We start from the raw sequence: 26,489 nt of genomic DNA, 5'->3' as shown, positions 1-26,489 counted from the left end.
GTGTTCATGGGTAACTGGAGTTCTGTGAGAATGACCATACCGGGACCAATTATCAGGAGGCAGATCAACTTTATTAGGGAGATTCGAGGTTTATAAAGCTTTGTGGGTCTGAGGGTAGGAACATCCAGGATAGGCAGAGGTCATTGGTTGAGGGCTTAGGATACTCAAATGCTTCATTAGCAGGGGGAAACATTTCAGGAATCACAGGTATAGCTGAACAGGTTTTACAAGGAGAATGGAAATTGATCCTATAATCTAATTGAGGGTATGTGACTTTCCTCAGGTAGAGGTATATGTGTGGGGGTCTTGAATTACCCAGACAAGGTCAGAGAAGGGAAGCCCTGCTAATGAAGGGAGTCTCCCATTGGCACCAAACCCAGAGGTCATAGTGGACTTCGGCCTTAAGTAACAGTTTTCCCACAGTATTGGACCTTCTTGTGTCCAAAGCAGACACCCCCAAAATAGCAGTGCTGCTGCCAATGTCATCAACGACAGTCTGGGTTCAGCTCAGACTGAATTCTGACAGGGTAAACAGAAGGATTGATAGTGGATAAACAAAAGCCTAAATTAATATTTCTCAGAAAACTGTGAAGTGGGTCTGTTTTTCAGGAAGAGTGTTTCATCGCTTCTGCCTCTATGGCCCACCTCTGGCAATGGAGCATCTTGTTCCCTGTCAAAACATACCTGTGACACTCGTCAGAGTCCCCACACTAGCTCCCAGGCTTTTCTGGACTAGCCCTCCCTCCCCCTGCAAACCTCATTTCCAGGCTGTTCCCACTTCATGCTTCCTCCTGCTGCAACTCATCCCTTTAAACCTAGCAAGGTTGCCAGGCATGGTGGTGGTGTAACCCCTGAATTACTGATACTAGAGAGACTTCAGTGTTGTACAGACAGTTTGCCTCTGCATTTCCCGCCAGAGGCTCCCATCCTCCTTCCAACCCACCATGCAGACAGCTGGTTTCTGTGCTGAGTCCTCCTGCAGCAGTACAGGGCTCCCTCCCTCTCCCCTAGCATTAGAATGGCACTACCCATAAAACTCCCCCTTAATGAGAATGTTCTGAGGAGACATCCTCTCCGCCTCTGTGTCTCCAAAAACCAACACTCCTGCTGATAAGCAGCAAAACTCCAGGTGCCTGTCCTTGAGACCTTAGAGAAATAACAAGCTCAAGGGAGACCATGGGAAAAAAGTAAACAGAGGTCAGGTCACAGACAGTTACGACTGGCCATAAAATTAGTCCTTGAGCAGACACCCATTAACACCCACCCCAATTCAGTACTATTCCACCCTCTACTCCCCTTTTCCATGAATATTCACACTAGTCTAACTATATTGTATATAAATCCAGTGTTTTCTGTCTGGACTCAGGGTTGCTTGCCAACATTCACACAGTGAGTGCTGGGTGGGCTATCCAAAGAGTTCAAACTTGAAACAATAAAAGACTCTTTAGTGAGTTGCAGCAGACTTCGAAATTCTTGGGCTCATCTGGGTTTCCTGTGGACTCAGGGCACAACAATGGCAAATGCTCTTAATCCCAGCAGAGCGTGGAGGCAGGGGGATCTTTTCCTCCAACCCCATTGCCTCTACATCAGCTTCTGCCTTCAGGTTCCTGCCCTGACTTCCCTCAGTGATGGTGTTGTAGTGGCTATTCCTGGTTGTCAACTTGACTATATTTGGAATGAACTACAATCCAGAACTGGAAGGCTCACCAGTGACCCTTATCTGGAGGCTTGGAGATCCTTATCTGGATCTTGGTATGGAGATCTTGAGCCATAGTACTATGGATTCCAGAAGATTAAATCTCCGAGTTTAAGGAGATTTAATCTAAGCCGGGCGTGGTGGCGCACGCCTTTAATCTCAGCACTTGGGAGGCAGAGGCAGGTGGATTTCTGAGTTCGAGGCCAGCCTGGTCTACAGAGTGAGTTCCAGGACAGCCAGGACTATACAGAGAAACCCTGTCTCGAAAAACAAAACAAAACAAAAAAAAAAAAAAAGGAGATTTAATCTGGGCTACACCTTTCATCTGGGATTAAAGGTGTGGTGGAACACACCTTTAATCTGGGCTACACCTTCTGCTGGAGACAATATAAGGACATTGGAAGAAGGGAGTCTAGCTCTTGCTCCTGCACCTGCTTGCTGTGTGAGACTGAGTAACTGCTAGATCCTTGGACTTCCATTCACAGCTGCGACTGAACCATTGTTGGGAATTGGGCTGCCAACTGTAAGTCATCAATAAATTCTTTTACTATATAGAGACTACCCATAAGTTCTGTGACTCTAGAGAACCCTGACTAATACAGAAGTTGGTACCAGGAGTGGTTCTAGAGTAACAGAAGTACAAGTAATGAATCTATAAAAAACCCTGTGGATCTACCAGGGGTGAAGAATTGGGGTTGATAATTAAATCTACTTTGGTTGACTTAAGAATGATGTAATTTAATATCTGAGAAATATTTTAGGAGTTACTAGATGGGTACTAAAGACTGTGGTGGTTTGAATAAAAATGGATCCCATAGGGCCATGTGGAGTGGCACTGCTAGGAGGCATGGCCTTGTTGGAGTAGGTGTGTCTTTTTTGGAGGAGGTGGGCTTTGAGGTCTCAGGAGCACAATTCAGTTCTCTTTCTGGTGTTTACTGATCCTGATATCAAACTCTCAGCTCCTTCTCCAGCATCATGTCAGCCTGCCTGCTGCCATGCTTCCTACTAGGACAATATGGACTAAACCTCTGAAACTGTAAGCCAGTCCTAATGAAATGTTTTCCTGTGTAAGAGTTCCCATGGTCATGGTGTCTGCTCACAGCAATAGAAACCACAAGTAAGACAAAGACTATAAATACTAATTTTAATTTCTTTCTTTCTTTCTTTCTTTCTTTCTTTCTTTCTTTCTTTTTAATTTTATTTAATCTTCTGTTTTACACTCCAGATTTTATTCCCCTCCTGGTCTACCCTCTGATTCCCACCTTAATTTGTAAAATAAAAGAGCTGATGGCTGGGCAGATAAAAGGGAAGGTAGAGCAGACAGTAGAGAGAGGGAAGAAGGAGAAAATGGAAGAGGAAGAGGACGCAGAGGAGGAAGACAAAAAGTAGAGCAGAAGCACGTGGCCTGGATCAACGGCAAGTTCTAAGGGGTCTCATAGATGTGGAAGATGGTAGTGTAGCAGTAGATCTGCCCAATCTAGGCACACAGCATGTAATCATATTAATTGTGTTGTGTTTTCATTGCTGGTGCATATTTGGGCTGGAGATTTACTACAACGTTTCCATATCCTATACTTCCTCCCTACATGTCCATATGCATGCCCCTACCCCCATCCCCCACCCCACCAGACCTCTCCACTCCCTGGGGCCTCCAGACTCTTGAGGGTTAGGTGCATCTTCTCTGACTGAACCCAGACTTGGTAATCCTCTGCTGTATATGTCTTGGGAGCATCATATCTGCTGGTGTACATTACCTGGTCCAGTGTCTGTGAGATCTCAGGGATCCAAGTTAATTGAGACTGCTAATCTATCGTCATGGTATTCCACACAGTATTGCTTCTGACCAAGGAACTCATTTCACAGCCAGAGAAGTACGACAGTGGGCCCACGATCATGGAATTCACTGGTCTTACCATGTTCCCCATCATCCTGAAGCAGCTGGTCTGATAGAAAGATGGAATGGCCTTTTGAAGACACAGTTACAGTGCCAATTAGGTGGTAACATCTTGGAAGGCTGGGGTAGAGTTCTTCAGAAGGCAGTATATGCTTTGAATCAAGCGCTCGATATATGGTACAGTTTCATCCATAGCCAGGATTCATGGGTCCAGGAATCAAGGGTGGAAAAGGGAATAGTTCCACTTACTATCACTCCTAGTGACCCTCTAGGAAAATTTTTGCTTCCTGTCCCCATAACTCTAGGTTCTGCTGGCCTAGAAGTTTTGGCTCCAGAGAGGGGAGTGCTCCTACCAGGAGCTACAACAAACATTCCATTGAACTGGAAGCTCAGACTTCCCCCTGGTCATTTTGGGCTTCTAATGCCCTTAAACCAACAGGCTAAAAAAGGAATAACAGTGTTAGGAGGAGTGATAGTGAAAGACCCCCGGAGGGCAGACACTCACTCAAGCCTCGGGACAGCCGCGCACCCAAGAAGACACTGAGACCGAACTTAAGATGTAGAGAGTAAGATTTAATAAAGCAACAACAAGAAAGCACATAAAAAGCACATAAACCAGAGCTCTGGGATCGAAACTCATACACCAGGCACGGTGTAGAGGAGAATCGACGCCCGGCCCAAATTTTTACAGGCTTTTATAGGAAAAAGCCAGGGGAAAAGTACAAGTTTTGCGTCACTAAGGGGTCTTGCCAAGGGTTTTTCTGAGGGGCTTTCCAAGGGGCTTTACGTAACCAAGGGGTCGTGTCCTATATTTTGGCAATGTACCCGATCTATTGGAACATTCTGGGGTAGTACCAGGAGGTCCTTATCTAAAAAATGTTTTTGGAACAGTCCTCAGTTAGGAGGGGTAGGACTAGGTTTGTTCCAGGAGACCCTTATCTAAAAAATGTTCTTGGAACAGTTTTCATTTGGGAGGGGGTCGGACTCTGGGGTGAAGAGTTCAGGAATGTACTCTGGGGTAAAAAGTTCAGGAATGTACTCTGGGGTAAAAAGTTCAGGAGTGTTCCGGGAACAGTCTCTAGATGGGAGGGGTAAGAGGACTCTGAGTTGAAGAGTTCAGGTGTCCAGTAATTTTCTTCTTTCAATAGATCCAGATTACCATGGGGAAATTGGATTACCTCTTCACAATGGTGGTAAGCAAGATTATGTCTGAAGTGTAGGAGATCCCTTAGGGCGTCTCTTAGTACTACCATGTCCTGTGATTAAAGTCAATGGGAAACTACAACAGCCTAATCCAAGCAGGATGACAAAGGATGCAGACCCATCAGGAATGAAGGTATGGGTCAATCCTCCAGGAAAAGAGCCAAGACCTGCTGAGGTGCTGGCTGAAGGTGAAGGAAGTACAGAATGGGTAGTAGAGGAAGGTAGTTATAAATACCAATTAAGGCCACGTAACCAGTTGCAGAAACGAGGATTATAAAGTAATATGAATGCCCCACTGTAAATTTACAAATGCGTTTGCGATTGTACGAAGGAGTTATATCATGTTAGGCGTATTCACAACCTTGTTATTGTTTCATGTGAACATGAGATATTCTCTGTGTCAAGTTGACAAGGGGTGGATTGTAGTGGCTATTCCTGGTTGTCAACTTGACTATATTTGGAATGAACTACAATCCAGAATTAGAAGGCTCACCAGTGACCCTTATCTGGAGGCTTGGAGATCCTTATCTGGATCTTGGTATGGAGATCTTGAGCCATAGTGGCTATGGATTCCAGAAGATTAAATCTCCGAGTTTAAGGAGATTTAATCTGGGCTACACCTTTCATCTGGGATTAAAGGTGTGGTGGAACACACCTTTAATCTGGGCTACACCTTCTGCTGGAGACAATATAAGGACATTGGAAGAAGGGAGTCTAGCTCTTGCTCCTGCACCTGCTTGCTGTGTGAGACTGAGTAACTGCTAGATCCTTGGACTTCCATTCACAGCTGCGACTGAACCATTGTTGGGAATTGGGCTGCCGACTGTAAGTCATCAATAAATTCTTCTACTATATAGAGACTACCTATAAGTTCTGTGACTCTAGAGAACCCTGACTAATACAGGTGTTAAGGTTTGTATATGTTTGGCCCAGGGAGTATCATTATTAGAAGGTGTGGCCTTGTTGGAGTAGGTGTGTCACTGTGGTGTGTGGTCTTTAAGTCTCTCATCCTGGAAGTGAGTATTCTTCTAGAAGCCTTCAGATGAAGATGTAGAACTCTTAGCTCCTTCTGTACCATGCCTGCCTGGATGCTGCCATGTTCCTGCTTTGATGATAATGGGCTGAACCTCTGAATCTGTAAGCTAGTCCCAATGAAATGCTGTCCTTATAAAAGTTGCCTTGGTCATGGTGTCTGTTCACAGCAGTAAAACCTTAACTAAGACAGAGGGACTGTTAAACCTGGACGTGTAAGCTGAAATAAACCCTTTTCTCTCCAAGGCTTTCATTATGTTGTTTCATCCCGGTAACAGTAACCCTAAGATTGTATTCACGTTTGGCACCAGATGTATACAAGAGGAGTGGAAGAAACTGCCAACATGACCACCCCATGTTATGGTTAAGGTTTTTATTGGAGACATGAGCGCGAGAACAGCCACAGGGATCTAGAAGAGTCCAGGGCAGAGAGAGAAAGTAGTAGACTGACCATGCACAGCAGACTGGGCTTCGCCAGGACTGTGTACAAGAAACAAGAAAATGGCCACTGATAGAAAATAGGGGAAGCTTTATTGAAAAAGCAGCAGCAGGAGCGGAGAATAGTGAACAAGAAGAGTGAGTAATCGGTGGGTGGGAAGGGCCAGGGGACTGGTGAGCAGGCTTTGAAATGTATAAGTGCTTGTAGGGACTGAGGGAGTCTGGAGGCTGCAGGGCTCGCACCTTGTTGTGCTGATATGTTAATCGGAGAGCCATAAGTCACTTTTGCTGGAGGTAAGGGAAATGAGTCATTTTCCTAGACAGGAACTAGAGCTTCACAAGTTCCTGAGGAATGCCGCGGTCTTTTGTCAGGTGTCGGAATTCCTCCTATAGTCCAGATTAACTAGTGGATCTCCGGACTGTCATTTGAAGTTTGAAGAATTGGACTCTCCTTTGGACCTGACAAAAATGTAGTTATACAAAGCTAGTTTCTGCATCACTAGTATCCTATGTTGGAGGGGGCCGGGACATATAAAACTAAGACCCAAAGTAATTACTACTAATAAACTACAGCTATGGGATATTTAAATACTGGATTAGGCTGTACAAACAAGCATAGTTGTAGGGTGCAGGATGGGCCAATTATTAGTTGTTGTTGTTGTTGCCAAACATCGCACCCACATCTTATATTGTCCAAAAAAAAAAAAAATCAAAGACGAGTCACAGGTATGAAAAGAGCCGGTGTTCGAAGCGCAGAAGCTGAGCTGTAAGTTTTGAGTTTGAAGTCCAGAAGTTGAATTCTATGTTGAGTTTGCCTTTGCTAGACTGTCCCTCCCACTCCCAGACCCCCCGCCACTTTTTAAAGGTGGTTCTGGTGAGTGGTATTTAAAATAAAGTAAAAAAGCTTGGCATGGAGCAGCACTTGGGAGGCCGAGGCAGAACGATCTCTGCAACTTTAATTCAAGTTCCAGGCCAATCAGGGCAACACAGGGAGACCTTGTCTCAAATAACCAAAACCACCCACCCTCCAAAAAATATCACAGAAAAAAATATTGGTAATGTTGCCGGTTGGGTTAGACTCCAGAGCCGGCTGAAGGAGCTGGTCCTAAGCTCTGATTTTGTGCCAAGAAAAGCGGCTTTCCGTTCTTCCCTAGAGCAGAGCTGGTAGAGTTAACGTGGCGGGCAGCCTTTGAGCGCGCTCCGGTCGTCATGGAAATTCGGGGCGGAGCACGCCGTGACGCAGGCGCGTTTTCGGAGCGGCGTCGCGGTGGTTGCTGGGAGCGAGCGTCCTAGCCGCCGCACCAGGAAGTGGAGGGCGGGGCCGGGGCTGTGTTGCCAACGCCGCTGCCGCCGCCGCTGCCGCCTCGGGTTCGACCTCCTCGGCAGGTCCGTGCTGGGAGTGCGCGCCGCGGCGGCGGCGGCGGCGGCAGGGGGCGGGAAGCGGGGCCGCGGTGGGCGGGTGTGTGCGTGCGTGAGTGCGTGCGGCCGACGCGGAGGCCGGGAGGCGGCGCGGGCTGCGGGCGCTGAGGTAGGAGCTGCGGCGGCGGGCGAAGGAGGACGAGTCCCGCGGAGGACTCGGCTGCCCCGAAGCGGGACGCGGCTTCCGAGGGGACGCGCGCGTGGACGCCACGCCGCCGAGCCGTTCTCCAAAGCCGAGCCCCCGAGAGGAGGGGCTCGCCCCAGCCAGCATTGTCTTTTAGGCCGGACGCCCATACAGCAAACTTTCGGGTTGGAAAGCGGGAAGGATTCCGGGTGGGCGAGCGGATGGTGCCGTCCGCTTCTTGGCCACAACCACAGCAGCCGAGCTCAGCCCTGTGTGGAGTTGGGGGGACCACCATGGCGTCCCCTCCCGACTGGCTTTTCTAATGCTGCTTTAAACTTTTTGAGGTTGTGAGTTTTCGGAGGAGTCGAGAGGCATTTTTCCCGATCGAACTCTGCGCTCCGTTTTCCTGATGTGCTCCGGTACTCGGGGGCGAGCCGTGAAGCAAGAGACAGAGTAGACAGACAGACTGCTGGAAGATTGCAGATTCTGGGGTAGGAAAGAACTGGACAGTGGAGCCTGAAGATTTGAAATGTTAGTTTTCCGGTAGCTATCCACCGTGAAACGTACCAGCGCTCGGTCGGGACATCCTGTTCGGGGCTTTTGATTGACCAGATTAATGTAAAGTAGACGTGGATATAGTTTCTTTACCACCCAGGTTAGCCCTAAGATGTGCACTGCAGTACAGATGTTGGTTGCAAAAGGAGGAAAAGTTAGTCGGAACTCCGGAGAGTAAACCGCTTGCTCTGGGTGCCTTTGTTGGTATCATCATATAGAGAGGTCTCTTTTATTTCAGAAAGCTTTGCTAGGGTTCCAGGGCGGGGACACATGACTTCTTCCTTAGTTGTGCCACTGCTATTCAGGTTTTATTTGTTAAAATTAGCCATAGCACTAATGACTAGTCTTTCAGACTTGTGGGCATTATGTAGTTAGGGTTTTCTAAGTTGTACAGGTTTGATCGGTCCTAAAGTCTTTATTTGACGTCCAGATTAGTCATCTGACCTTATGAAGTAAAATGTTCCTGTTTTAGGAGTTGCAAACCGCCTGTTTCCTCAGTCTTCTCACTTGTGAATTTTTTCTTATTTTCATGCTTTCCCTTCTCATACCTCTCTCACTTGCATATTAAGTTAATGTTAATTTCTTACTTAATACAATCAAAATAACAATTACTCTTGAAAAAAAAATCTTTCATAAATACTTCCTCACTTTTAGAGTTGAGCCAAGTATGTACAACACTGATAGTGCCCCCATTCCCCAGACCTAGGAGGAAACTACATTTAAAGCAGTTCTGTAGATGATTTGCTCAAATGTTAGGAATTGAAACTGGGAGGAGCAGGTGTTTCACTCTTAGACCAGGGCCTCTTCAGCTCTTCTTATGTGAAGTTCACAGTGAGTTTTCCTTATGAGTGCTTTTTTTTTTTTTTTAATCCCTCTGGATCAAGATCGAACCTGTCACACTGCCACATGCCTCCAGCAAGCTATATCTCCAGTCTCCATCTCCCTGTTATTTAATCAAGGAACTCAGTGTGTGTGGAACCAGTTGGGATGCTCCGGCTTCCCTGAAGATGTATGTGGAAGCAATACTTAGTAAAAACTGAACTTGAGGTTACGCTGTTTTGCTAGGCTAGTGACTTAGTACTGTACTTTAATGATGCTAGGCAGCTGCCGTGAGCTCCCAGTCGATATCACAAGGGCACAGTTGATATGCCTTTGTGTACCAGGTTGCTAGGCATTTATGTTCAGTACAAAAGATGTATTGAATGCATTTTCTTTTCAACTTAAAATATTTTCAGTGTATGAAAGGGTTATCATTGGAAGTAGCCTCTGTAGAGTGGTCTTTCCCCCCTGACTGAACGAACACTAGTGTGAAATTCATTCACAGGGGCAAGAGTGAGCTTTTCTGAACCCTGCTGCAGAGTGCTAGGAAGAGAAAAGACTTTTTGTAAGATTCATGGTGATTCAACTGGTGGTTCTTGTGTTCTGGTTGTGTTGAGATTGCTTAAAATTGTAGTTTTATAACTGGGGGTGGGGGGGGAAGAGGAGCGGGAATGATCATTTAGTTTTACCTCCTAAATCAGGAATTTTCTGTACACTTTTACCCCTCCAGTGTCTTTCTATGTAGTCCTGGCTGTCCTAAAACTCTGTATGTAGACCCTTGCCTTGAACTCACAGAAATCAGCTTGCTTCTGCCCCAGGTTAATTGCTGAGATTAAAGGTGTACAACCACTATGCCCAGCTTCTATAGATGTTTTTAATACCTTAATCCAGCTTTCTTAGTTAATAAGAGGGCACTGGTTTTTAAAACACACCATTTAATTTATAGCAGTTCCGATCCCCCCTCCTTTCCTTCTCTTCGCTTCCCTTCCCTTTCCCTTTCCCCATCCCCTCCCCCCTCCCCTTCCCCTTCCTTCTTCAATGAGCCTAAATATGCTTTCTAACTTCTAGAGCACTGGTACATAGTATATAATGTGAGCTTCAAGTGTGAGCTATGCTTGTAATTAAAATTTGTGTGTGCTGAGGATTTAACCCAGGGCCCCATGAAACAAGGCAAGGGTATATATAATACGTATATATGTATGTATACATGTGTATTTTATAGAAATACTTAAGTCATTTATTGCCATTAAGTTACAAGTCTGAGTCTATACACTGGAAAACACTGAAACTTTTTACCACAGGAAATTATGTGTCAGTATATGGCTAACTGAAGGATATATTGTTGTCATTAAGGAGAAAGTCAAGAATTTTGAATATGAAAGTCCTTACAGTTACAAAATTTTGTTCCCTTTGATTTTTATTACACAAATCCCAATATGTTCACATCACTATATATGCATACTACATATTACTGGAGATAACCACCATTCAGAATTATTAGTTACATATTTTGGACTGCTCTTGAAGGTAGCTGTTTGCAACTGATAAGGCAGTAGAGTTGGTTTAGGGTTTCTTGGCTGCTCTATAAAGTTAGCATGGTTATTAGAGATAGCATTCTATGTTTTCCCCTCAGCGAGACTATTTACAATGATCTGGTTTGGCAGAAGTGACTGGGCACTGTCCCTTTTAAGAGCTGGTTCTTGCATTGCTAATTCGTCTCACAGTTGATAAGCTGTGCTCCCTGAAGGAGCTGATCCACTTCATTTGTTACGTGATGTGCAGATAGAAGCCAGATTCCAGGTTGTACCTTGTAGGCAAATCTCATGAATGTCACAGTGTGGCAACAAAGGATGAAAGCCATCCATCCACTGATAATCTCTGGAGACTTCTAAATGTCATTGATGGCTGAAATGGGGAGACCCTAGTTGGCAGCTGGTTCCCCGAAGTGCTCGCTCATAAGGTAGCCCTGGAAGTCCTTGTGCACCACCACTGCAGCCCTCCTCGTGCCACTTAATGTGCAGCTGCTGCACAGAACAGCGACACTTTGTGTTGTGGGAACTAACTTGCCAAGGGGTGTAGACGTGGCATGTGGGTTTGAGTGATTTGAATATATATTAAAGGTTCGTGTTTGTCTTGTAGCATTATGGATCCAAGCCTACTGAGAGATCGAGAGCTGTTCAAAAAACGAGCTCTTTCCACTCCTGTGGTAGAAAAACGTGCTGTGCCTTCTGAGTCACCGTCCTCCTCCTCATCCAAGAAGAAGAAGGCAAAAGTCGAACATGGAGGATCCTCAGGCTCTAAACAAAATTCAGGTGAGGAGAACTGTTTTGGGACGTTTGTTACTATTTTTTTGGGAAGCTAGTAATGGCACGTTCAGTTTCTCTTTTGAGATATGGACTCTATGCAGTTCCTGGCTGGCCTGGAACTTCCTATGTAGACAAGACCGTCCCACAGAGTTGGCTGCCCTGCCTCCTGAGAGCTTTAATAGACCTGTGCTGTCACACCAAGCAAGCTTAATATTCTTAATGAGTTTCTTGGTTAAATATAAAAGATGAATTTAAATCCATAGTATGTTTTCAGAACCCACACGACAGCTTGCAACTACCTTTAACTCTGGGCACACATGCTGGCAAAACATCCATACAATAAAATTAAAGGGGGAAAAAATGTACATAACACTCCTACTAGGTGGAAAAGTTTTAAAAAACAGAAGCAAAAACCTACACTTTACTGAGGGTTTAGTTCTAGAACACGCTATTTACATTTTAAAAATATAGGGCAAATATTTTTTAGTATATATAGTGCAACTAATTACTCCCATTTTAGAACATTTCCATTCTCATTCAGTGGTCTGATGCGCACGTTTTGGTGATTTCTGATCCTAGCCCCAGATAACCAACCGTCTACCTTCTGTCTGTACATTTGCCTTCTAGACAATTGCTATACATAGACTGTATACAGGGCGCGCTTTTATACGTGGCTTATTTAGTATGTTTTTCATTTTTATCCATGTTTTTATCCACGTTATTGGGTGAGTTAGTATTTTATTGCCAAAGAGTATTCCATTGTATTGATATATCACAGTTTTCTTATTTACTGGTTGATGGGGTTTGAATACATAGAATCTTGCTATGTAGCTTAGGCTGGCTTGAAATTCACTAGGTAGGTCAGTATAGTCTCAAATGCAATAATTCTCTTGCCTAGATTCTTAGAAAATTCTTATAATTTTCTGGATAATGTGAATTTATGTTTAACTTTTAAAGAAACTATTAAAATGACTGTTGTGGTTTGGTCTTTTTGTTGTTGTGCTAAAACACTAACTAGAAATACCATGGGGAGAAAAAGATTTGTTTGGCTTACAGCCCATCATGAGGGAAGCTGAGGCAGAAACTGAAGCAGAGACCACTGGGTATAGTGCTGCCTACTGGGCTGCTTCCCCTTGTCAGACTCCTCCTCTTCCTCCTCCTCCTTCAAGATTCACAAATGTGAGTGTTTTGTCTGCATGTATGTCTGTATACCACATGCATGCCTGGTGCCTATGGAGGACAAAATAATTAATTGGATTTCCTGGGACTGGAGTTAACGGAGTATTGCAAGCTACCATGTGGTTACTGGGATTGGGAGAACAGCCTGTGTTCTTAACTACTGAGCCATCTCTTTAACCATAGTCATGTACAACTCAGGAGCACTAGCACAGGGGTGCCACTGTACACAGTTAGCTGGCCCTCTCACATTAGTTAATCATTCAAGATGGTGCCCCACAGATGTGCTGTGCACAGAGACAGTCTTGATGGAGGCAGCTCTTTGATTAAGGGTCCCTCTTTCCAGATGTGTCAAGTTGATAATCAAAGTTAGCCATCACAGTAAGTAGATTGTTACTTTTCACCAGAGACGAATGAAGGTCTAGCTATTTCTCATCCTTATCAGTACTTAATTCTTTCTTGTCTTTTTGTTTATAGTAGTTCTTGGTGGATGTGAGTGAATATTATTGTGGGAGTATCATTGTGCTTTTTTTTTTTTTGTTTTGTTTGTTTGTTTGTTTTTTGTTTTTCAAGACAGGGTTTCTCTGTGTAGCCCTGGCTGCTCTGGAACTCACTCTGTAGACCAGGCTGGCCTCGAACTCAGAAATCCACCTGCCTCTGCCTCCCGAGTGGAATTAAAGGTGTGTGCCACCACGCCAGGCATCATTGTGCATTTTTATTTGATTTATTTTTTTGAGACAGTCTCTTATTTTGTATTCCAGGCTGATTTGTAGTTCATTGTATAGTCCAGGCTAACATGGCAATTCTCCTGCCTCATCCTCTGATGCTGGGGCTATAGGCATGAGTTATGAGCTTCATTGTGTTTTTATTTTTCTTCTTTATTTTTTAGGTCCTTATTTTTGTGAATATTTACCTGCATATGTGTGTGTGTGTGTGTACTTCATGTGTGCCTGGTGTTTTCAGAGATCAGAAGATGATGTCGAATACCCTGGAATTGCAGTTAGAGATGATTGTGAACCATTGTGGGTACTGGAACCCAAACTTAGGACTTCTGTAAGAACAGCAAATATTCTTAACTACTGAGCCATCTTTCTAGCCCCAAAATGCGTGTGTGTGTGTGTGTGTGTGTGTGTGTGTGTTTACACTGATCCTACATGCATACCTGGTTTGATCTCTTAGACATATTTCACTGTTCTTGGGCAAGCTATATCTCAGTTGGTAGAGTGCTTGCCTACGATCTATGATGCTCTGAATTTGATCCCCAGCATTGCATAACCTGGGTATGGTGGCACAAATCTGTAATTTCAACAGAGGATCAACAGTTCCGTTATATTCAGCATTTTTTTTTTTTTTTTTTTTGGTTTTTCCAGATAGGGTTTCTCTGTATAGCCCTGGCTGTCCTGGCACTCACTTTGTAGACCAGGCTGGCCTTGAACTCAGAAATCCGCCTGCCTCTGCCTCCCGAGTGCTGGGATTAAAGACGTGCGCCACCACGCCCGGCTTTTTCAGCATTTTTTAAAATTATGTTTTCAATGATATATTTGAAGTGCATTGGTATTTTGTGTGCATATATGAGTGTGTATCTGTGAGGGTGTTGGATCCCCTGGAACTGGAGTTACAGACAGTTCTGAGCTTCCATATGGATTCTGGCAATTGGATCTGGGCTCTCTGGAAGAGCAACCAGTGCTCTTGACGACCGAGCTATCTCTCTAGCCTTGTTTATTTTATTTACTTTTTAAGAGACAGTCTAACTGTGTAGTCCAGGTTTGCCTGTCTATGTAGTCCTGGTTGGTCTTGAACAAATAGTCTTTCTGTCTCAGCCTTTCAAGTGCTGGGGTTACAGGCATGTTAATGCCCAGCTTCTGTTTTTTTTTCTCATAGTTTTCTACAGGGAATATAATTTTTTTTCCACCATAGAGCAAGTTAGTAAGTAATAGGAGACAAAAACTTTAGAAATGAATGTGCAAATTGCCTTATCAATTTGGATCCATAGAACTGTGATCTTAGGAAATAATGTTAGTATATATGCTTGTATGTGTGCCTATTTTACCTGTAACGTGTAATAGCAGGGAGTTTCCAGAGTCCTGGATGCAGTATGTATTTTTAACCCCCAGTATATATTGTATATTTTGCATATAAGCTACTAATTATAATAAAAAAATGAAGCAATGTCATTGTAAAGACAATAAAAATACAACGTTTTTCTTTTCAGCCTAGAGGTTGTATTACATAGTCTATAACCCCTTACTCTCGGGAGTGCACTCCAAGAGTCTAGATGTCTGAAACTGAGTAGTGCTGAGTGCTATGCAGTTTATTTTTCATATGCACGCTTTTATACAGCTAACCTTGTAAATTGGGTACAATAAAAGAATCAAAGTAACTAATAATTAAGTAGAACCACTAAGAATTATTGCATTAAAACTTAAGTGACTGTAGTAGCCTCTCTCAGAATATCTAATTGTACTTTACTCTTGCGATTTGAGATGCTATAATTCCCGTGTGGTGTTAGGCCACTGTAGAAGGGTTGCTTGAACAGAAACTGCAGTGCCTTAATAGTGGGGCTGAGAGCCTGGAGGATTACCTCATCACTAACATGGATAGTATATACAGACTGGATACACATGGCCCAGGGTGGACAGACCAGGACAAAGAGCTGCCACATGGTTGGGAATTGAACCTGGCGCCTTTAGAAGAGCAGCAATTATTCTTACCCACTGAGACATCTTTCCAGCCTCTAATATAATTTTTAAAAATAACATGACTCATGGCCCAGGGTGGACAGACCAGGACAAAGAGCTGCCACATGGTTGGGAATTGAACCTGGCGCCTTTAGAAGAGCAGCAATTATTCTTACCCACTGAGACATCTTTCCAGCCTCTAATATAATTTTTAAAAATAGCATAGAAAATAATGGATTTCATTATGACATTTTTTTTTCAAACATGTATAGATTATTTATTCTGAGATAATTTCCTGGAATAAATTTGTAGCTGTCGTTTCTGGCTCAAAGGTATGTTGGGAACTAAAAAGGGGGGCTCTGGGGAAGAGTGGGAAGAGGAAGACCCACACCCCACCAGAGTTCCACCTATTCTCTGGTCAGTCAGGTGTGGGAGAGCTGCCATACACTTTACACTCATCCCCGAGTGGGCATCTAAGCCTCTGACCCACTCTTCGGGTGTGTGTGTGTGTGTGTGTGTGTGTGTGTGTGTGTGTGTGTGTGTGTGCTAAGGGGCAGCCCTACCTGGGAGCCCCGGAGCTACTTTGCTAAAGCCCTGGAAATCCCTAAAGCCACTGAGATTATGGGGCAGAGGGATGAGGGAAGAGGTTCCCAACACTGGCGAGAGTAAGCACAGCCTTGATGAGCAGAGACTATGGTTTTAGAGCTTTATTGTAGAAAGGCAGGGAGAAAGAGAAAGAGGGAGAGAGTAGAGGAGAGAGGAGAGGAGACAGAGTGAGAGGGTGAGAGTGAGAAGTAAGAGAGAGAGGTGGGGGCCTAACAATCCCTTTAATAGTCTTTACTGTTGCTAGGTAACTGGGGAGGAGTTTAGCCTGAAGGTCAGAAGCTTGGGCCATTGCCTATGTGACTTCTAGCCATGCTTTTCTTGTGGGGGCTCTGGGGGGTGGTAACTTAGGCAGGAACCACAGTCCAGGAGCATGAGGGAACGCCTACTGTGTCATGTAGGTGAATTATCACTCTTCGGGGTTCAGACCTCAGCGCGACTGGAGACCAGCCTGTCTATGCATAGCCTAATTCCTCACAAAGGGAGTGTAATGGTTTTCTTAGGTGATAGTAAAACAGTATTAAGAATGTAAACTATGTTCTCTGCATGGCCATTGGGGTAACAAGAAGTGAAATGGGATGGAGGGATGGCTGAGCAAGTGCACTTGCTGTTCTTTTTTTTTTTTTTTTTTTGTTTTTTTTGAGACAGGGTTTCCCTGTGTAGCTCTGGCTGTCCTGGAACTCACTCTGTAGACCAGGCTAGCCTCGAACTCAGAGATCCGCCTGCCTCTGCCTCCCCAGTGCTGGGATTAAAGGTGCACTTGCTGTTTTTGATGTGAGCTGGGCTCACTACCTTGACCCTCATGGAAGCTAGGTCTCCAACTCCAGTTGTAGGGCATCTGATACCCTCTTGTGGCTTACGTAGGAAGTAGGCACACACATATAGTGCATATAAACACATGTGCAATGTGCAAACACAACATGAAAATAAAAGAAAGCTGGTGGTAGTGGTGCACACCTTTGATCCCAGTACTTACAAGGCAGAGGCAGGCAGATCACTGTGAGCGTGAGACCTGCCTGGTCTACAGAGCAAATTCCAGGACAGCCAGCTCTATACAGAGAAACTTTTACTTGAAAAATACTGAGAGAGAGAGAGAGAGAGAGAGAGAGAGCGCTCTCTGTAGTCCAGGCTGGCCTCAAGCTCAGAAATCCGCCTGCCTCTGCCTCCCAAGTGCTGGGATTAAAGGCGTGCGCCACCACGCCCCGCAACTGCCACAGTTCTTAAGAGGTGCTTAATGTCTTTAATACTCTTATAAGAGACAGGTGTGGTAGTGTAAACCTGTAATCCCACTACTTGGAGAGTGGAGGCCAGCTTTGGCTGTACCTCAAAATATAACAATCCCAAATCCCAGGGGACTGGAGAGATGGCTCAGAGGTTTAGAGCTCTAGCTTCTCTTATAGAATTCAAGTCCACGTCCCACAATGGAGGCTCACTAGCACCTGTAACTGTAGTCCCATAGGATCTGAAGTCCTCTTCTGTACATGTAAGAAAACATTCATATACATAAACACACACACACACACACACACACATACATACACACACACACACACACAAATCAATCTTGCTGAGTGTTGGTGGCACATGCCTTTAATCCCAGCACCTAGGAGGCAGAGGAAGGTGGGTTTCAGTGAGTTTGAGGCTAGCTTGGTCTACAGAGTGAGTTCCAGAGCAAGCAAGGCTAAACAAAGAGAAACAAATAAATATAAAATAAAATAAATCCCAAACCAAACCCACCCACCCCTCAAAAACTCTGTCAGCTCTAATAAAAGCTTTTCACCTTTCTTTTTTTTTTCTTTTTGGTTATTTCGAGGGAGGGTTTCTCTGTGTAGCCCTGGCTGTCCTGGAACTCACTCTGTAGACCAGGCTGGTCTCGAACTCAGAAATCCCCCTGCCTCTGCCTCCCAAGTGCTGGGATTAAAGGTGTGCGCCACCACCACCCAGTGCTTTTCACCTTTCCTTTTTTTTTTTTTAAAGATTTATTTTATTTATTATATGTAAGTACATTGTAGCTGTCTGTCTTCAGATGCACCAAGAGGGCATCAGATTTCGTTATGGATGGTTGTGAGCCACCATGTGGTTGCTGGGATTTGAACTTCGGACCTTTGGAAGAGCAGTCGGGTGCTCTTACCCACTGAGCCATCTCACCAGCCCCGCTTTTCACCTTTCTTAACAGTTTTTGGTGCATTGAATATCTTTAGATCCTGATAGAGTGAATAGGAGAAGTAAAAATAAAAGAATACTTTCAAGAAATGTAATTTACAGCACATAGTAGTGTGTTTTAGTTTGGAAATACCCTAGACTTTTGGACCCAAAGCAAGTCAGTTTGTGGGAATCATATTTGTGACCTTCCTGATTATTGCGAGTACATTCATATTAACACTAATGCTGTCTGAAAGTCAAGCCATTAAGAATATATTGTCTTCAGTCAGTTTTAAAGTACTGGAGTTTAAATAAACAGGGACTTTGTGCCGTGGTGCCACATGCCTGTAATCCCATTCCTTTGGAGGCTGGGGCCTATCGATTGAGGTTGAGGTTAGCCTGGGCTGTATATCAAGACTGCCTCATCCCCTTCCTTGTGCTATAACAAAGGGCTCTGTATAGACATGTTTTGTTCTGGGTTTAGAGGCAGGCACATTTTAATAGAGGCACAATTTAGGTAGGATTTTGCTACCTAAATACTACTTTTTAATCTGTGTGGCCTTGCCTAAGTGACTTATTTTAGCTGTTAGTTGTGCTTCATTTTTATTGTCTGCCTGCAAGCTGCGGCTCAGTGTTGCCAGTGGTGCATGCTGTGGGTGCTCCTCTAGTTTTCGAGTTGCTGTATTAAGTAGACTGGTAAGTTCACATTATGGACTGCATATTTAATGAGGATACATACACAAGAGTGCACATTTCACATGGTTTCTTTTCTACTAGAAATCTTTTAGCCATTCAAGTCAGATCAGTTTTGTAATAGTTTGGCCTCAGGAAATTTTCATTTTTCCCAGAAGAGACAGAGACTGTTTTGAAAGCTTTTGTTTATCTCCAGTGGAAGGCTAGACCACCTCACTGTCACGTTTTCTGATGTTGTCCATCATACTCCTGAGAGGACTCGGCTCGCTTTTCAAGTCCTTCACGGTTTTGTTCTTTGCACAGCAGCAGCAGTCAAGTACCTCATAAAGGAAAGCCAGCACAACTAAGGACACCACAGTCACTATGAACACAAGCAGGATGACAAAGCAGGCAGTGTTCCAGTTGTCATGGAAAGGGTAAATCTGTTGGACTTGAAATCCAAGGTACTGGTAAACAGAGGTGGTGGTTTCATTCCAGTGCCCGGAAGCCATTCTTGAGACTCCAGTTCCTGTACTCCTGTTTGGAATCTGCACCATGGGAGAAAATGAATATGTATATAACCAGACTACCAGACGGGTGCTTTCAGATCTCAGCTCTGAAATTTCTTAGTAAATTTATACAGTCACTGTGGACTTACTGTCTAACAAAATCAATGATGGAAATACATGCAATTTTCTTTTGTGTTTTTACAATTAGTTATTATACTCAAGTTTTTATGCATTTCACTTATTATATAATATTTGTGTTTGGGATACACACACACACACACACACACACACACAAGATTTGCTTATGGAATTTACAGCTAACAAAGGGAAGAGCTGCCAGCTTAAAGCTTGGCTATTGCAGTGGTCAGTGAGCAATTACCTTTGACCATGGGAAGGAGTCTTGCCGTTCCCTTCTAGGCTCTCCTTCCCTTCTTTGGCTAGGGTGTTTTTGTCTCCTATTGCCACTTCTGTTAACTTTGATCTGAACCTAGAAATTGTAGTTGATATAAAATAACAGAAAAAGAAAAGCCAAATACTGCCAGCTTTCAGAATGAGGATAAAATAAACTTGCCTGTGAAGCGATGTTACTGTTGAGAGCATTAACTATGTCGATAATAGCCTTATTTCACAAACGTAAGTGACCCGGGGCTGAGTTTAGGGCTGGCAAGGTGGCTCAGGAGGTAAAGATGCTTGCAGGTGTAAGCCTAATGAGTTGAATTTGATGTCTGAGATCTGCCTTGTGACATGTGCACTAGTCTTTTCCCATGAGTAAAAATGCAATTTTTTTAAAAAAGTAGACAAATTAAACCCTTCAAGAAGTGTCAATTATTAATTTCATCAAAAAAGCTACTGAGTTAAATTTCTGTTTTTATACAAATAGGCTACTTCCTTGGTTCTTTTTGTTTTTTGTTTTTGTTTTTTGTTTTTTGAGACAGGGTTTCTCTGTGTAGCCCTGGCTGTCCTGGAACTCACTTTGTAGACTAGGTTGGCCTCAAACTCAGAAATCTGCCTGCCTCTGCCTCCCAAGTGCCAAGTCGTTTTTCTAAATTGTAGAGATGTCTTTTATGTGTATGTTTTATGTAAAGAAAATGTCAACATAGTACATAAGAGTATAATACCCTTGGCATCGTGGTACATGCCTGTGGTCCAGGTACCTGGGAGACAGAAGCAGTAAGAATGTGAGTTTGTGGGCAGCCTAGGCTACAATCTGGAGTTCCAGATGGGTCTCAGCTTTATAGTTAGACCTTTGTCTCAAAAAAGCAAAAAGGAGCATGTAATGAGCCTCTGCGTGTTCATATTACATCTTTATCAGTCGATGGACACTCTGTAGTTACCCACTTGCTTCTGTCACATGCGTCATTGCAAAGCAACTCCTAGACATTATTTATGTAGAAATAATTCACTTATCTTTTGTTTGGTTGCTTGCTCTTTCTTTCTTTCTTCCTTCCTTCCTTCCTTCCTTCCTTCCTTCCTTCCTTTCTTTCTTTCTTTCTTTCTTTCTTTCTTTCTTTCTTTCTTTCTTTCTTTCTTTCTTTCTTTCTTTCTTTCTTAAACAGGGTTTCTTTTGTGTATCTCTGACTGTGTTGGAACTTGCTCTGTAGACCAGGCTGGCCTTGAACTTAAAGAGATCTGCCTCCCTCTGCCTCTCTGAGTGCTGGGACTAAAGGTGTGTGCCACCGCTGCCTGGCTTTCAGTACTTATTTCTAAAAGATTGAGACTGTTTCTAAATACAAGCATGGTGTGTGCACATCCAAACTGTGAGTTCATATTGGTTATGTTTCTTGGTCGTCTTAGTAAAACAGAATTTTAAATTTTATAGTTATGTTACATAAGGTTTTAGTTTCTGTTCTAAATCAAGTTTGTTTTTACAAAATTTCATCTCTCTGACTAGCCTCTTGCTTACTTCCTATATTTTGAAGGCTTAGATTCATTATCTAAAGCCAAAAGTAAAGGCTTAAATACCTGTTCTGTTTGTATTTAAGACTTCTGTCTTATGGTGGTGCATGGTTATTATTCATTCTTCAGTGAGAGACCACAGGTTCAATGGGTGATAATGCAGTTGGATTTCTTTTGTTAGTTGAGGAACATATAAAGTTTCTTTGTCAGTAGGCGAGGCGTGTCACTCCTGGTGCATTTCATTACTTTCATTCTATATCTCTAGACCCGGGGTTTCAAAATTACCTTATCCTTGAACTGTTCCCTTGAGAGTACATTCCTTTTTTTTTTAATTAAAATAGATTTTTTCCATACAATATTCTGATTATAGTTTCCCAGCCCCATATGCCTCCCAGTTCTTCTCCAATACCCTACCATCTGGTTCCACTCCTCTGTCTCTCCTTAGAAAACAAATAATCATCTAAAGAGTGATAATAAAAAGAAGATAAAACAAAAACAAATCAGTAGTACAGAAAAGCCAAACAAGAAGAAGAGCCAAAGAAATAGCACAAGAAACAAATACAGAGACACACCCATCTGCACATACAGGGATCTCATAAAAACAAAACTAGAAGCTATAATATTTATGCAAAGGACTTGTAAGGTTAAAAAATAAAGCCCTGACCTAACATTATGAACCAAAGAAACCTGCAAGGATGTCATTTGAGTTCATTTTGTGTTGGCCACCTACTGCTGAGCATGGCTCGTCCTAGAGTGCTCTGTTTCCCCAGTGAGATTCCTCTAGAGAAAATGGGATTGTGGGTCCATTTCCCCTTTTAGTTGTAGGACCCCATCTGATGCAGACCCTGTGGAATGCATGCTTATGGGAAAGAACCAGCAGTTGCCTTGGGCTTTATGGTACCATTGCCTTATAATGCAGTGTTAAGTGATGCCTCTTGTGGGATGTGGATGCCCCGTAGGCTGTTACCCCACGTCTGTGTTGTCAGTGTCTTGAGTCTGAACAGTATGGATGCAAATGTACAAGTACTCAGAAACCTGGTTACATAGAGACAAAATGTAGGTGTGTGTGTGTGTATGTGTGTGTGTATGTGTTGGCTTTTTTAGTAAAGGCACATGCTTGTGCAGACTTCCCATGTGACTTTAAAATAGTATAATGTGAATATTCTTGCAAGGAGACCACAGATTGTCACAGTTGCTTTTATGTTAACATAAATGAGTTTTCAGATTCTTTTTGAAGAACAGAGGTAATAATGATGGATAGAAAGACTCGGATTTCAGGAAACTATCAAACCCAGGGCTAGGGGAGCACTCTGTCACTGTCTTATCTACTGACCCTAGACAGTGTACTTTCGTTACATATGAACATTCATACATGATTTGCAGTGACCATGGAGTAACAGAATGTTTACTGTGTTTTGCTGAAAGTGTGTAAGCAGTTTCAGAAGGAGTGCACACGAGTGGTGGTTTGAGTAAGAACGGTTCCCCATGTGCTCATCTAGTCAGCTATTCCAGTCTCCAGGGGTGTCATGATTAGGGTTAGGGGGTGTGGCCTTGTTGGAGGAAGTGTGTCACTGGAGGTGGGCTTTGAGGTTTCAATAGCACATTCCGAGGCCCAGCCAGGCTCTTTCCCTGTGGATCAGGATGTAACTCTGAGTTATTGCTCCAGTACCTGCCTGCATGCTGCCATGTTCCCCACCATGATGATAATGGACTAACCTCTGAAGCTGTAATCAAGTCATCTATTAAATACTTATGTATGTGCTATGACACTTTGCCACTGTGCACAGTGTTGAAGCTGATGGGAATTCAAAACAGTGTTGCTTTAGTTCCCTTCTGGACACCCGAAACAAGTAAACTTGTATAGCAGGCCTCACTGTCCCTTCAGTTAAGTGTGTGCTGCTCCAAAGTATAGAAAAGCTCCAGTAGGCTTTGTGTGTGTTAGTTTTTAGGTAAAGACTACATCTTATGGCAATGGATTTGGTGTACTTAGCACCTGAAAGAAGTACACCATGCGGTTGTCCATCTGGACTACACTTTTCAAATTAAAATTAAATTTGTATAAAGGAAGTGCTGTAAGCATGTTATAAAAACTGGGAGAAACTGATTAAAAATACAACCAATAACAGTCTGTACTTTGTGGATCCCCCTTTATAATTTTATTATAGAAATGGGAAGCTTGAAAGAAAATCATATTATTATTATTATTATTTATTTATTTATTTATTTATTTGTTTGGTTTTTTTCGAGACAGGGTTTCTCTGTGTAGCCCTGGCTGTCCTGGAACTCACTCTTTAGACCAGGCTGGCCTCGAACTGAGAAATCTGCCTGCCTCTGCCTCCCAAGTGCTGGGAGTAAAGGCGTGCACCACCACGCCCAGCGAAAATCATATTTTTAGTTAGGTTTTGTTTTATGTTACTTTTGCTATATTCCTTGTACCTGTTTTTCTATCATTTTCAAAAGGCCCCAGTAGGATATTTATGGGGATTGGTTTTGTGATCCTGGATCACCAGATTAGAAATTATGATTTAGCTCTAGTTATGATGAAAATTGGTAAATTAAATTCTCTGGCACTTTTAAGCACATCACTTTGAAATATGATCAGTTAATTGTACTACCCTTTAAATTATAGAACCACTAATTGAGTTCAGACTCTGAGACTCTGAGATAAGGTATACTTGAAAGATGATGAACCTCCATGTATGCTAATAATAGATATAGACTATGAAAATGTAGTCTGTTAATGAATCTTAAGGCAATTTGAAATTTTAAACTGTAAATTAACTGTTAATTGTTAGTTATTTTTATATTACTTGGCTCCCATACTGTATGGTAAGCAGAATGGTTTCTAGGTAATTAACCTGCTGTGCCGAACTTGAGAGGTCTAGTATCTTGTTACAGCAACCTTTTGAGTTTTTGAAGAGGTAATCTGTCTGTGTAACCTGAATGCTAAGAACCAGAAGGAACAGAAATTATGAAGAGCAGAAGTTAAAAATAAAAGAACTAAGAGTAAATACACTTAGCGTCCAGGTGAAGGAGAGGGTTGGACATTTCGATTGTTAAGTACTTGCTGAACCAGCACCTACCAAGCAGGACTCACATCTTCACATGCTGTGTGCACGAATTTGCATGATTATGAGCTGGGAAAGTAGTTGTACTGAGGAGAGTCGCTGTTCTACCTTAGCCGCTCTCCTTAGGACACATTTAATTTAAGATGTACTTTATCAAAAAGACTGAATTTGTATGTATCAGTACCAGTTTAACAGTAACCTAATTACTTTACATTTTTGTGTGGCTTGTAATTTAAGGACGTTTTAAAAGATTTTTGTTTGATAGCATGGCTTGTATTGTAAGATTTTACTGTGAGGAATTATTTTAATTAAGATGTTAGGGAAATCTGACGACTTATAAATTATCTCTGCTTACAATATAATATGACTCACATAATGATACATGTTAAAATTTTTTATATAAAAATTATAACTGGCATTTTCTTTGCTTTCTCTACATTAGTACTCAAAGTCAAATATAAATAATTTGAATTATCTTCTCCTTTGTTGATATACAAGCTTTCTTGTAACTGCTTTTTACCAGCCAATATAATTTGTACATATAATCAGGAAGCTTTAGCCAAAGGCTTTGCTATTTTAAATTTTTTTTCCTTTGAGAAACATCCTTTGTTAAGACAGACCAGACTGCTGAAATAAATTTGCTTTGAGAAAATGAAATTAGCAAAGACTCAGGTTAAACATCCAATGCTTTTGTCCTACTTAAGGTCTGGGTGGAGGTCAGACTGGTAGGAAATGTAATGAATTTCCATTAAGGCACAGATGGTAAGGATGCTTATCAAATAGCATGAGGCAGTCGGCATTTTCATGATAAAATCTTACCAAATAATGGGTTAATACATTGTTTTTACATCTTTAGCAGGCATAGCGCTTTCTGGCTTTCATGGTAAAATATTTTCCTACTGCTTTATAAGGGTATGAGCTACTGAATAAAAAGGATCAAATAAACCTACCTCTTGTCGGGAAAGATGCTGTTGAAGCGATGGTACCGTCTGTTTGTAATGCGGTCTGGTGCACAGCCAAGATGGAGCTGTGCTTCTATTGGTCCGACGTATAATGCAGCTGACAGTTTCCTCTGTGCTCATTTGCATAAGTCCTGCCGTCCTGAGGAGTAGATCATTCATAAACTTGAATAGGGTTGTCTGAGCTATCACCTGTCACCTCTTTAAATTTTTTGTTTGTTTGTTTTGTCTTGAAGCTAATTTTTCACATGGGAACAGTTGCTGATTTCCTAATTTTTTTCCCCCTCTATAAAATTTAACATCTCGCTGTGAACAGTGTAGTGCTAAGGCTAGAACATAGTCTCTAGAGGTAGTTACCTAGGAAACAACTGCTCAGGTTAACCACTTTAGTAAAATGTTAGCAGGAAATGTGCATAAAATCTCATAAGTAAGCTTAAAAATAAAACTGTTTTTTTTCAATATGTTCTAGAGTTATGAACACTTGTATTTGGGAGAAATTTTGAGAGAAAAGTAATATTTTAGTTTTTTTAGTTATAGTAGAGTTAATTTAGGTGGGTAATTTTTTTTCTAAATTTTAAGATAATAGACAGCTTTTATGTTTTTAATTGGGTCTAGTCCAACTGGCTTAGCTGTTCATTATTTTTAGTTATGGTGAAAAGAGTTTGGCCTAATCATAGCAGAATCAAGATTTACTTTTAATTAAGGGACTAGTAAGAGCTGTGCATGGTGGTGCACACTTGCAATCCGAACATTGAGAGGCAGAAGCTGGCCCGTTCTGTATAGTGAGTTCCAGATTACATACTGAGACCCTGTCTCAAACAAACAACAAAACCCCACCAAAAATCAATCAGTGGAACAAACAAACCAGTGGGAGATTGGGTAATTCCTTGATATATATAATCTATTTATCTATATATTGTTTATATCTATAGATAAATCATTATTTATAACCTCTATAAATACATAGATAAATCATAGTAAAGGTAAATAAAAATGTATAGGTAAGTCATTACATTAGTTTCTGGAGCTATAGCTCCTAGCTATAGGAGCTCATAGAAATGCCCTTATTATATTGCAGGAATCATTCAATAAATATTTGAATGTTGACTTTGATTGATTGGCATTGACTTAGTACTAGGGACATTGTGATAAACAAAACCATATGTGGTTCATAATTGATCATTTGTTTGGACTTTTTAATATACTGTAATATATTGTGAATTTTTTAATTTTAGTTTTACCAGTTTTTCTTTTTTAAATACAGTATTGTAAGATAAATTTAATAACACTAATTATAATT

At 42.3% G+C, this 26,489-nt stretch overlaps 2 protein-coding genes across 6 annotated transcripts in view; one reads left to right on the top strand and one right to left on the bottom strand.

Annotated features, from left to right (window-relative positions):
* The first annotated feature begins 7,532 nt into the window (after positions 1-7,532).
* The window catches only part of Gtf2e2 (general transcription factor IIE subunit 2), a 47,015-nt gene continuing 28,058 nt past the window's right edge, over positions 7,533-26,489 (top strand). The window contains exons 1-3 of one of the 5 annotated variants that reach the window (XM_085844025.1): positions 7,808-8,297; positions 9,246-9,370; positions 11,320-11,492. In XM_085844025.1, coding sequence (XP_085700151.1) covers positions 11,324-11,492 — 169 coding nt within the window. In that variant the 5' untranslated portion in view covers positions 7,808-8,297; positions 9,246-9,370; positions 11,320-11,323. The other 4 variants (XM_021169635.2, XM_021169636.2, XM_021169638.3 and 1 more) reach the window with 4 other exon arrangements.
* Smim18 (small integral membrane protein 18) lies at positions 18,789-25,293 on the bottom strand. The gene is made up of 2 exons (XM_021169641.3): positions 25,181-25,293; positions 18,789-19,305 (listed from the first exon to the last, which is right to left on the bottom strand). Exon 2 carries the CDS (start codon positions 19,267-19,269, stop codon positions 18,982-18,984), a length of 288 nt encoding a protein of 95 aa, XP_021025300.1. The 5' UTR covers positions 19,270-19,305; positions 25,181-25,293; the 3' UTR covers positions 18,789-18,981.

The sequence above is a fragment of the Mus caroli genome, unplaced genomic scaffold (assembly GCF_978045245.1).
Source record: "Mus caroli unplaced genomic scaffold, Mus_caroli_1 scaffold_10, whole genome shotgun sequence".
Taxonomy (NCBI): Eukaryota; Metazoa; Chordata; class Mammalia; order Rodentia; family Muridae; genus Mus; species Mus caroli.
This window is presented reverse-complemented; position numbering and strand designations above follow the sequence as displayed.

What these genes read in the sequence shown, in the direction of transcription:
- Smim18 (XM_021169641.3), bottom strand. Translation starts at nt 19,269, where the DNA reads ATGGCTTCCGGGCACTGGAATGAAACCACCACCTCTGTTTACCAGTAC.